General features: G+C 42.3%; 1 protein-coding gene across 1 annotated transcript in view; it reads right to left on the bottom strand.

The window, feature by feature from the left end:
- Positions 1-272: 272 nt before the first annotated feature.
- Positions 273-13290, bottom strand: part of XRCC2 (X-ray repair cross complementing 2) — a 33225-nt gene continuing 20207 nt past the window's right edge. The window contains exons 2-3 of the mRNA XM_003896902.4: positions 13066-13147; positions 273-1746 (exon numbers count right to left, since the gene is read on the bottom strand). Of these exons, the coding sequence (XP_003896951.1) occupies positions 1025-1746; positions 13066-13147 (804 nt within the window). The 3' untranslated portion in view covers positions 273-1024. The remainder of the gene's footprint in view (positions 1747-13065; positions 13148-13290) is intronic.

Here is a 13290-nt window from a genome sequence, read left to right as displayed (position 1 = left end):
GTGCTCCAGCCTGGGCGACAGAGCGAGACTCCGTCTCAAAAAACAAACAAACAACAACAACAAAAATTAGCTGGGTGTGGTGACGCATGCCTCTACTCCCAGCTACTTGGGAGGCTGAGACACGAGAATCACTTGAACCTGGGAGGCGGAGGTTACAGTGGGCCAAGATCACGCCACTGCACTCCAACCTGAGTGACAGAACAAGACTCCATCTCAAAACAAACAAATAAATAAATAAATGCATTTAAACTTTATTAAACAAAGGACTTAACTGAATTCCAAAAATGTGACACAAAGTTAAATATGTCCATTTTATTTAGGCAGAAATATATGTATATATTATTTATTTCCTTTTAAAGCAAGCTTAATACAAAGTTTAATTGCTAAAATCACTTTGATTCAACAGCCTAGAAACAGAATAGTCTTTAGTTTTACTGTGCTAGTTTAACAAATCCATTCTGTAAAGAAATACTGTTCATTCCCCTGGAGTTTAAAACTTTAGGGCCAGGCACGGGCCTGCAATCCCAGCACTTTGGGAGGCCGAGGCAGGTGGATTACTTGAGGTCAGGAGTTGGAGACCAGCCTGGCCAACGTGGTGAAACCCTGTCTCTACTAAAAATACAAACATCAGGCCGGCGTGGTGGCGTGTGCCTGTAATCCCAGCTACTTGGGAGGCTGAGGCAGGAGAATCGCTTGAACCCAGGAGGCAGAGGTTGCAGTGAGCCAAGATCGTGCCACTGCACTCCAACAGCCTGGGAAACAGAGTGAGACTCTGTCTCAAAAAAAAAAAAAGAAAAGAAAAGAAAAGAAAACTTGTGGCCGCGAGCAGTGGCTCACACCTGTAATCCCTGCACTCTGGGAGGCACACATAGGAGGATCCCTTGAGGCCAGGAGTTCAAGGCTGCAGTGAGCCATGATTGTGCCATTGCACTCCAGCCTGGGAGACAGAGTGAGACTCTGTCTTGAGAAAGAAAAATTTTAAGGTTTGCATAGTACCCTGCAAAAGACTATTTTATGATACACATCAACAAAATTCAACCCCACTTTCTCCAATAATAAAAAAATGTTTTTTAAAACTGTTACTTTTTAAACAACGTGAAACTAATGAAAATTGGTTGGTGCTTTGAGAATCATCTTGTTTGGAGAAAAACATCCTGTGCTTCACCAGTTGCTGCCATGCCTTACAGAGGTAGGGTCTGTAGTCTATGTCCACGTCACACAGGCGTCGAGAGGCATGAGAAGGTTCTTCCGACGAGTTCGAGGCTTTCTGCATTATCGTTTGTGTCGTTGCAAAAAGAACCAGGCGATAGTCATTTACAAGCTTCTCTAAGCACTGAGAACATTTCCTCAGAGTAGACTCCTGTAAGTTCACACTCTCTCCTCCATTGACACGGTCTATCCAGTAAAAAGCTGACAGGCTATCCAAAATCAAAAGGCAGAGAGACGGGTGACTACAAAACATACTTTCTAGCGAGTAAAGCGTAAGAAGTAGGTGGGTGCTACTACTGCAGTACACCAAAAAAAATCTTCCCAGGCAGTATTTGATTATTTCTTCAGAGCTTTGGGATAGTCTGTGCTCAAGAACTGTAACCAGCCGGAGCATATCGAAGTGGTAATCTGTGTCAATAAATAAGACTTCTACTTCCAGGCCACCTTCTGATTTGGGAAGTATACACCGTGCTGTTAGGTGATAAAGCATTTCTGTTTTTCCTGTTCCTTCTGAGCCATGAAATTCAAGAATATCACCTGTGTAAAAATTTAAAAATCTCAGTCAAAATGCAGTAGCTCAAGGGTAGGCTACAAAATGCAAAGTCTGCAAAAAAGTTTAAAAAGACATTTACTGGAATGTGAAAGAAAATCTAAATACACTTTTGCCAAAATGGAGCTGTACAAGCAAACACAAGAAACAAGGAAATCAGAGCCCGGTGAGAAGATTGGGAGAGGCTAGGGGACTCTCCTCGGGCCAGGCTCACATGCACTTCCACTTCAATTTGCAAGATTTGAAAATTAAGAGCCACAGATCTGGGGCCTTTCAAAAATCTGATTACTACAGTACACACCATTTCTGGTAGTTGATTACACCGTATCCATTCTTCCCCTCTTCCTAAAGTATAAAATCCTAATTTGATGAGGAGGGAAATGTGTCCACTTTAAAACTATTTTTCATGGTCTCCTTTGAAAAGAAAGGTTACCAGGTAACACAGCTGTCACCAGTGAGATGCAGGCTGCTCTCTGTTGATGATTCTTTCCTATGCAGGGACACCTTCTGCCCTGCCGCGCCCTCCTGTGGGGGTGGAGCAGCCATCTGGAAGCAGTGAGGATGAAAGCTCCCGCTCAGGATGGTGGCGTGGAAGACAGAAGGTGCCCAGGACTCTGGGCATATGGAGCCCCCACCAGCCACGCACAGCCTGCCTCTGTGCCACTCAGGCTGTGAGGAAAACAAGCCTCCACCTGGGCAAGCCACTAAGTTGGATTTCTATGACCTGCAGGTGAAAGCACTCCCTAATTAGGGTTTCTCAATGTTACTGATGTTATGGGGTGAACAATTCTGGATTTTGTGGTTTCACACATTACTGAGGCAAGAGCCCATGGCTCGCAGGCCCTAAATGCCAACAGCACCCTTCAACTGAAAACAACCTCACACGTTCCCAAACTGCCTTCAGTTATTCTCTGCTATTTGAATTATCTCTTGAAACCATGTCCAGCTGCATTAGAAATTATTTTCCTAGCATTAAAAATCAAAGTCAACTACTCTGAACGTTAAAGACTCCAACTCTCCTTCTATATAGGCTCAAATAACTCATTGAGGACAGCACAAGTTAAATCAAATGACACTGGGGAAGTTGCCTTGCTTCCAGAGCTTTTCAAAATGCACTCAGCAGTGGCATTCAACTCTTGCTTGTCATTATTAATGTATGGCTGAACTACCTGATTGGAAACACCATGTTAAAATGCCAACTATTATCCCCAACCAAATGATGGTCTATATAAGAATTCAAGGGCTGGGCACAGTGGCTCACACCTGTAATCCCAGCACTTTGGGAGGCAGAGGCGGGCGGATCACCTGAGGTCAGGAGTTCAAAGAAATAGCTGGGCGTGGTGCATGTGCCAACATGGTGAAACCCTACTAAAAATACAATAAATTAGCTGGGCGTGGTGGTGGGCGCCTGTAATCCCAGCTACTTAGGAGGCTGAGGCAGGAGAAACACTTGAACCCGGGAGACAGAGGTTGCAGTGAGCTGAGATCACGCGATTGCACTCCAGCCTAGGTGACAAGAGCGAAACTCCGTCTCAAAAAACAAACAAAACAAGAATTCAATTACTTTGTTTCTTATGATTAATTTTAATTTTTTTTGAGATGGAATCTTGTTCTGTTGCCTAGGCTGGAGTGCAGTGGTGCAATCTTGGCTTACTGCAACGCTTCCCAGGTTCAAGCAATTCTCCTGCCTCAGCCTCCCGAGTAGCTGGGATTACAGGTGTGCGCTACCACCCCCAGCTAATTTTTGTATTTTGGTAGAGATGGGGTTTTGCCATGTTGGCCAGGCTGGTCTCAAACTCCTGACCTCAGGTGATCCACCCACCTCAGCCTCCCAAAGTGCTGGGATTACAGGTGTGAGCCACCGTACCCGGCCTTTCTTCTTCTTATTAACAAACTGTTGTAAGTTGGAGTATTCACAAATAATGTTTAAGAAATCTAGGTTGGGTACAGTAGCTCATGCCTGTAATTCCCTGCACTTTGGGAGGTCAAGGCAGGAGGATCACTTGAGCCCAAGAGTTAGATATCAGCCTGGTCAATATAGTGAGACCCCGACACTACAATTAAAAAAAAACAAAAACAAAAAACAGCCACCCATGGTTGTGTGCATCACTAGTCCCAGCTAATTGGGAGGCTGAGGTTGGAAAATCAGTTGAGCCCAGGAGGTAGAGGCTGCAGTGAGCCAAGACTGCACCAAATTTCTACCATAATCTTACATACAACTTGCAATTCTAAATTTACCTTAAGAAGAACTTTAAAAACTGATTCCACCTCAGCCTCTCAAGTAGCTGGGACTACAGGCATGTGTCATCATGCCTGGCTAATTTTTGTATTTCTTGTAGAGACTGGATTCCATCATGTTGCCCAGGCTGGTCTTGAACTCCTGGGCTCAAGTGGTCTGCCTGTGTCAGCCTCCCAAAGTGCTGGGATTACAGGCATGAGCCCCCACACCTGGCTTCGGCTTTCTTGTAGCGCAGTATGTTATCAGTTCTCCTAGACTTCTCTTTTGTATTTAAGAATTCTACACATGGCTGGGCACAGTGGCTCAGGTCTGTAGTCCAGCACTTTGGAAGCTGAAGTGGGAGGATCACTTGAGCCCAGGAGTTCATGACAAGCCTGGGCAACATAGGGAGACCCTGCCTCTACAAAAAATTTAAAAAAAGAAATAGCTGGGTGTGGTGGCATGTGCCTATAGTCCCAGTCTCAGCTACTCAGGGTGAAGTGGGAGCCTGTGAGGTTGAGGCTACAGTGAGCCGTGATCATGTCACTGCACTCTAGCCCAGGCAACAGAGGGAGACCCTTTCTCTAAAAAGAAAGAAAGAAAAAAAGAGATTCCAGGCTCAAGGAGTAAAATTATTTTCATATTAACAACTGTCCATCTAATTAAAAGTTAACAGAGCAGCTAAACCTGTATTCCACCCTGATGTTCAGTGTGCCCTCTCTTACTATGTTACTGAGGAGCTACGCTGAACCCACCACTCCTACCAAGCGTCTTTTACTGCCCTATGTGATAGAGAACAGGGACCATGCAGAAGCGCAGACGGGAAACCAAGAAGCAGACCACAGCAAATCCTCCCTCTCCTGCTCCCAGAGAGGCAGCCAGGGAGGCTGACCCACAGCTACTCACCTTTCTAGAGTACTGCATGCCTTAAAGAGGCTGCTTCAGACATGTCCTGTCTGCTCCTAATAACACTGAGGTAGGGAAAATAACAAACTCTATCGTCTCCCATCATCACACGGATCACACTATATAAGCACTGACTATTTTTACTTGATTACATTTCCTGTTAGCTTCTCTAAGGTTGGGACTTGAGTATTCTGTCCCCAGCACAAAACCCAGGATCTTCTGAATGTGCTTCATCAGTTACCTTCTTCTTAAGATCCTCATGAGAGACATCTAAAGAATAAAAATACGAGTTTTGGTTTGTGAGGGTTAAGGGCCTAAAAGCCAATTGTGAAACTGGCATTTTAAATGGAAGCAGGTCTGGTAGGGAGCGACAGGTGGGGTGTGTGGCTTTGGTGGCAGAGCTCAGCAGGTAAGAAGGTCCTAGACCAGGGTTGACACAGGGACCAACATAGGAGGCAAAGCAAGAGAAGCAAACTGCCCGGTGTGGGGCCTGCTGCCAGAGACCACAGGGTCTCACACTTAGCGTGGTGAGGGCCTCAGTCCTGCAGGTGATAGGGTTTGGCTGTGTCCCCACCCAAATCTCGTTTGAATTCCCACGTATTGTGGGAGGGACCCAGTGGGGGGTAATTGAATCATGGGGGGAGGTCTTTCCTGTGCTGTTCTCGTGATAGTAAGTCTCATGGGACCTGATGGTTATTATAAGGGAGAATTTTCCTGTACAAGCTCTCTTTGCTTGCTGCCATCCATGTAAGATGGGACTTGTTCTTCCTTGCCTTCTGCCATGATTGTGAGGCTTCCCCAGTCACATGGAACTGTAAGTCCAATTAAACCTCTTTCTTTTGTAAATTGCCCAGTCTTGGGTATGTCTTTATCAGCAGCATGAAAATGGTTACCTTTTACAGCAGGTAAACCTAATGTGGTGATTTAAAAGTTCTTCTGAAAGATAGGCTTGGAAGTACCTGCACACATCAAATATAGACACACAGTAGACTTTTTTTGAGACAGGGTCTTATTCTGTCGCCCAGGCAAGAGTGTAGCGGCGTGACCTCAGCTCACTGCAACCTCCGCCTCCTGGGCTTAAGCCATCCTCCCACCTCAGCCTCCTGAGTAGCTGGGACCACAGGTGTGTGCCACGACGCCTGTCTAATTTTTGTATTTTTTTGTAGAGACAGTCTTGCTGAGTTGCCCAGGCTGATCTCAAACTCCTGAGTTCAAGCGATCCACCCACCTCAGCCTCCCAAAGTGCTAGAATTACAGGCATGCACCACCCCACCCAGCCCAAAGTAGAAATTTTTAATTCACATAATTCACATTGAGTATTCCAGCAAAAATTTAGCTTTCAAAATGGTATGGGTTTTTTTTAATGTATCTCTAGGTGTCACAAAATGAAAATGTCCTACAGCCACTAAGATATAAGATTCAAGATGGTAAGCCAGGCGCAGTAGCTCACGCCTATAATCCCAGTACTTTGGGAGGCTGAGGCATGAGGCAGGTGGATCACCTGAGGTCAGGAGTTCAAGACCAGCCTGGCCAACATGATGAAACCCTGCTTCTACTAAAAATATAAAAATCAGCTGGGCGTGGTGGCGGGTGCCTGTAATCCCAGCTACTTGGGAGGCTGAGACAGGAGAATTGCTTGAACCTGGGAGGCAGAGGTTGCAGTGAGCTGAGATCGCGCCATTGCACTCCAGCCTGGGCAACAAGAGTGAAACTCCATCTCAAAAAAAAAAAAAAAAGATTCAAGATGGTAATAAGGGGCTGGTTATAGCAGTCTAAGAGTAATCCACATAGAAATAATAGAGAAAAACCAAAAATCTCTTTGATGGGTGGGTAATATGGACCTAAAATTAAGGCCAAAACTAAATTTTTGAGATATATCCACAGTTAGAAGAGGCATTAGAAGACAGCTAAAACAGAAACTTAATAGGAAAACCAGGAAGAAAAACATTACCGGGCAAAAGAGACTGTTTCAAGAAAATGCAACAGTACTAAATAATAAATGCAGCAGAAAAGTCATGACAATGAAAAATGGCGGGAAAAGATCACTGAGTTTGTCCAAAATAGTGACCTTGGAGCATTAATTGTGTAGTCCGCAAAAGCATATTTAACATCTTATTTTGTGAACCAAACTTTTAAAACTGAGATACTCAGAAGACAGGAGACAACAGGACTAGCCTAGGCATTCACTGCTTCTAGAGTAACAGCAATGACAGAGCAGATTCCCAACCAGTGAAACTGAGGCAAAGAAGTTGAGGGTTAAATCCCTGCTTACTCTTTTCCTTTTACACATTAATAGCAAATCAGGTATAAAAAAGGCATTTGTAACAACCAGGGAAGACACTGCAAACTTGCAAGAGACACATGAATTATTATTAAGGTCCTTGAACTAAATTCCTCACAAATACGTTTAATGATGAACTGAAATCAGTTTTACTGATTTTATAAACATTTACTGTTTGATCCTCAAGATCAAAACCTGTAATCAAATATTATGTCCTACAGAAGGGACATCATCCTTTTCAATGTACTTGAAGTCACCATCTCATATGTTTCTGTGGCTGCTACAGGATGCTTGTCCAGCCAAAGTATGGAACGTGGCGACTTGCAGTAAAAAAAAACCCTAAGGTTTGGCACTTGAAGATATTAAACTAAATCAGAAAATCTGGATGATTTGGCCTTGACAGTTACTCTTACAAATAGAATGCTGTAAGGAGTTTGGGTAACAGATTGTCAGAAAGAGTTATGAATCTAAAGATCCTTCAAAATAAGGAAAAGAAAGGAAAAGCCAAAAAATCTATCATCTTGGTACCAGCCTACCAACTATATAACAAATATGTTGAATTTGCAGATTATAATCATTACAGAAGTAAAGAAGTAATGAATTGGTACATGGTACTGAATAACTCCTATCCAAAAAAGCATTAAAAATATGTTTACAGGTTGGACATGGTGGTTCATGCCCATAATCCCAGCACTTTGGGAGGCTGAGGTGGGCAGATGGCTTGAGCCCAGGAGTTCAAGACCATCCTAGGCAACATGGCAAAACTCCATCTCTACAAAATATACAAAAATTACTTGGGTATGCTGGCACACATCTGTGGTCCCAGCTATTAAGGAGGCAGAGGTGGGAGGATCACCTGAGCCCGGGGCTGGTCGAGGCTGCAGCGAGCCGTCACTGCACCACTGCACTCCAGCCTGGGCAACAAGAGTGAGACCTGTCTCAAAAAGAAAAGTTTGGCACTGGGCACAATGGTTCATGCCTGTAATCTCAGCACTTTGGGAGGTCAACACGGGTGGATCACTTGAGGTCAAGACCAGCCTGGCCAACACGTTGAAACCCTGTCTCTACTAAAAATACAAAAACTTAGCTGGGCATGGTAGCACCCGCCAGTAATTCCAGCTACTTGGGAGGCTGAGGTTGCAGTGAGCAGAGATCAAGCTGCACTCCAGCCTGGGTGACAGAGTGAGGCTCTGTCTCAAAATAAAAAATAATAATAATAAAATAAAATATAAAATGTAAAATAAAATATATAAAATGTAAAATATAAAATATAAAAAATAAAATATAAAATATAAATATAAAATAAACAATAAAATAAAATGAAACATTTGGATGAGAACACATGGATGCAGGAAGGGGAGTCACACACACCGGGGCCTGCCGAAGGCATGAGGGGAGGGAACACATCAGGACAAATAGCTAAGACAAGTAACCTAGGTGATGGGTTGATAGGTGCAGCAACCGCCATGGCACGTGTTTATCTGTGTAACAAACCTTCACGTTCTGCACATGTATCCCAGAATTTAAAATTAAATTAAATTAAATTAAAATTAAAATTTTTTAAAAGTTTGGATGGGTGCAGTGGCTCACACCTTAATCCCAGAATTTTGGGAGGCCAAGGTGGGCGGATCACCTGAGGTTGGGTGTTCAAGACCAGCCCGGCCAACACAGTGAAATCCCATGTCTACTAAAAATACAGATGAGACAGAGCAAGACTTTGTCTCAAAAAAAAAGTTTACAATGGCATCGAGACTCTATAACCCCTAAATCTCTTACTACTTCAACTTAAGCTTTTCTATAACAAGTTCTGATAAACTTCTATTGTTAATAAATAATCTTTATAATCCCAGTCTTCTATCTGCTGTTGTTCCAATGGAGTACTCATCTAACTAGTTTTACAGCTACAGGATCTTCAGTAGTTTTCAGTAAACTTTTTTGTTAGTGACTAAACATGATGATGTTTTTCAATGTTTCTATAATATTCTAATGTAGAAGTTGTTCCACAAACACATTTTAACATATTAATGTCAGTTTCATAAGGCTCACCTTATTAATATCCTTCCCTATAGAGAGTGTACAAAGACCATTCTGTTTTTTGTCTTACGTACTCGATCAAAATTTGTGTTTTATTATGGAGAATTTTGGTTAGCAAATCTGCTGTACAAGAAATACTAAAGGGAGTGCTTCAGGCTACATGAAAGGACACTAGACAGTACCTGAAATCCAAATGAGAAAATAAAAAGCATAGGGAAATGTAATTATCTATGTAAATATAAAAGACAGTACAGGCCGGGTGTGGTGGCTCATGTCTGTAATCTCAACACTTTGGGAGGCCAAGGCGGGTGGATCACCTGAGGTCAGGAGTTTGAGACCAGCCTGGCCAACATAGTGAAACCCCATCTCTACTAAAAATAAAAAATTAGCCAGGTGTGGTGGCACACACCTGTAGTCCCAGGTACTGGGGAGGCTGAGGCAGGAGAATCACTTGAACCCAGGAGGTGGAGGTTGCAGTGAGCCGAGATCACACCACTGCACTCCAGGCTGGGCAACAGAGTGAGGCTCCATCTAAAAAAAAAAAAAAAAAGATAGCATAAATGTGTTTTTATATTTGTAACTATTTTTTCATCTATCTGATTTAAGAAGGAAGTTGTTTTTGCGACAGAGTCTTGCTCTGTTGCCCAGGTTGGAGTGCAGTGGTGAAATCTCAGCTCACTGCAACCTCTGCCTCTCGGGTTCAAGCAGTTCTCCTGTCTCAGCCTCCCGAGTAGCTGGGATTACAGGCACCCGCTATCATGCCCGGCTAATTTTTTAGAGACGAGGTTTCACCATGTTGGCCAGGCTGGCCTTGAACTTCTGACCTCGGGTGATCCACACACCTCAGCCTCCCAAAGTGCTGGATTACAGGTGTGAGCCACCGCACCTGGACAGAAAGTAATCTTAAGTAATCATTTTAATTATTTTAATTCAGTAATAATATTAAATGTGCTGATGACCAGACGATGTATAATCATGTAGGGAATAGCTACACAGTAAACAAAGCTTTTTACAAAATATGGAAATTAAGTTTGTATTAATCCAAACTAGATTGTTAGAAATTATGATGTTACTTGTAATCCCAGGGCAATCACTAGAAAAATAATTCAGAAAAATATAGTGAAAATAATGACAAGGGAATTAAAATGGTACACTAGAAAATAACACAAAAGAAAACAGTAAAGGAGAAAGAAACGGAAAAGACATAAGACATATATAAAAAACAGCAAAATGACAATCATAAGCTTTTTGTCTTTGGTTTTGTTTTTTTTTTTTTTAAGGCAGAGTCTTGCTCTGTCACCCAGGCTGGAGTGCAGTGGCACGATCTCGGCTCACTGCAAGCTCACAGAATCCCTCCTGGGTTCACGCTATTCTCCTGCCTCAGCCTCCCAAGTAGCTGGTATTACAGGCACCCGCCACCACGCCCGGCTAATTTTTTCTATTTTTAGTAGAGACAGGGTTTCACCATGTTGGCCAGGCTGGTCTCCAACTCCAGACCTCAGGTGATCCACCTACCTCGGCCTCCCAAAGTGCTGGGATTACAGGCATGAGCCACCGTGCCCAGCCTGTACTTTAACCATTTAGAAGTGTACAGCTCAGCGGTGTGAAGTACATTCACATTGCTGTGAAGCAATGAAGCAGAACTCCACAACTTTTCCATCTTGCAAAACTCACATTTTGCATCCATTAAACAATGACTCACTTCCTCCACCTCCCCAGCTCCTGATAACTACCATTTTACTTTCTTTTCTGTGAATTTAACTACCTTAACTACCTTAGAAACTACATGTAAGTGGAATCAAGCAGTTTGTCTTTTTGTCTGGCCTATTTCATTTAGCACAATGTCCTCAAGGTTCATCCATGTTGTAGCAAGTGACAGAATTTCCTTCTTCTGTAAGGCTGAATAATATATCAATTGCATGTATATATCACATTTTGCATATACCACTCAACCATTGATGGATACTTTTCCATGAGTACACTGATGGACATTTAGGTTGGTTTTACCTCTTAGCTATTGTGAATAGTGTTGCTATAAACAAGAGTGTACAAATATTTCTCCAAGATCCTGCTTTCGATTTTTTTGGATGAATACCCACAGGTGAGATTATGGGCTCATACAGTAGCTCTATTTTTAATTGTTTGAGGAACCTCCATACTATTTTCCACAATGGTCGCACTGTTTTACAATCTTACCGACAGTGCAAAAGGGTTACAATTTCTCCACATCCTTGCTAACACTTGCTATTTCCTGTTTTTTTGATAGTAGCCTTCCTAATGGATGTGAGGTGACGAAGAAGAACATTTTATAATGATAAATGGGTCAACCAGCAATAAGACAAAATAAAAAGTTATGTGTGCTTAACAATACATGAAGCCCCAAAATACAAAAGTAAAAAATGATAAAACTCAGGAGAGAAACAGACAATTCAACAATAAGAGTTGGAAACTTCATTTTTAGTAGAGATGGGGTTTCACCATATTGGCCAGGCTGGTCTCTTGGCCAGGCTGGTCTCGAACTCCTGACCTTGTGATCCGCCTGCCTCAGCCTCCCAAAAGTGCTGGGATTACAGGCGTGAGCCACCGCGCTTGGCTATCACCTGATTTTTTAAATGAGCAAACGAAAAATGAAAAAACGTTTGCTCATTTTTTTAAATGAGCAAACGTTTCTCCAAAGATACACAATTTGCCAATAAGCCTGTGCAGATACTCAACATCACTGGCCGTGAGGAAAATGTAAGTCAAAAACCACACAGAGCTAACACCTCCTACTGACTAGGATGGCTATTATCAGAAAGACAGACAATAACGAGTATTCCCAGAATATGGGAACTGGAACCGTCATTGCATTGCTGGCAATGCAATGACGGTGCAAATAAAATGTGAAGCTCCTCTGGAAAACAGTCTGGCAGTTTCTCAAAAGGTCAAATGTAGAATTGCCATATGACCTAGCAACGCCTATGCTAGGTATTACCCGATAGAACTGAAAACATCTATCCACAGAAAAACACGTACACAGATAACCACAGCAGCATTATGCATAACAGCCAGCAAATGAAACAACCCAAATGTCCATCTGCTAACAAACGGATAAGCAACATGCATACCCATGCAATGAAATATTTAACAAAAAGTGAACTACTAGTATGTGTTATGATGTGGTGACAATGAATTATACAATGCAAATTATTCAAAGTAAAAGAGGCCAGTCACAGAAGGTCACATATTACATGATTCCAGTTATAGGAAATGTCCAGAAAAGGCAAATCTATAGTTAGAAAGTAGACTAGTAGTTGCCTAGAGCTGGGGAACATGGGAGATGACAATGATTAGAAATGAGCTTCTTTATGAGGAGATAAAATGCTCTAAAATCAGTTGTGGTAATGGTTGCACAACTGTGTAATATACTAAAAATCACTTAACTGCACACTTAAGTGGGTGAATTTTATCTCTATGAAGCCGCTATATAAAAAGAAAAAAAATCAACCTAAGCACACGCCCTTTTTAAGTTTTCCCTGCTGTAGAAATACTAAGAGAACAATTGGGTACCTAAGGACTTCCCTGTAACTCCGCAAACTTCTAAAGAAAAATAATTTCAAAATAAACTGTAAATATTGTGTGTTGGGAATAAGACCGAGGTCAAGGCAGACTCTGAAGATTTACTGCAGAGAAGCAAACTTACCTTATCTGACACCGGTGAGGAAAGCTTAAAAGCTTCCTGTCACAACCTGTGTCTCAGTTTTCAATTGGACAGTTTAACCTGTATAACCTCTTGCAGGAATATGTGTATACATGTGAGCTGATGTGAAAAATCCTTTTATAAAGCTTTTATTTGCATTTATATTTTTATAAAGGTTGTATTTTTACCATGCACAGGTGAATCTTCATCAGCAAACAGATTTGGTTCTATTTCTTTCAAGGAACTTCTACCTTCAAGTCGGGCAAGGAGCTGACAAAAGAAAAGCGAGAAGGAAAACTCATTATTTAAAAATAGAAAACCCTACACATCTGTATTTATACCATTTTCCGAAAGTCTGTAAGATTTCAAAACTTTAGGCTGGGTGCTGTGCTCCCAACACTTTGGGAGGCCAA

The sequence above is a fragment of the Papio anubis genome, chromosome 4 (assembly GCF_008728515.1).
Source record: "Papio anubis isolate 15944 chromosome 4, Panubis1.0, whole genome shotgun sequence".
NCBI lineage: Eukaryota > Metazoa > Chordata > Mammalia > Primates > Cercopithecidae > Papio > Papio anubis.
This window is presented reverse-complemented; position numbering and strand designations above follow the sequence as displayed.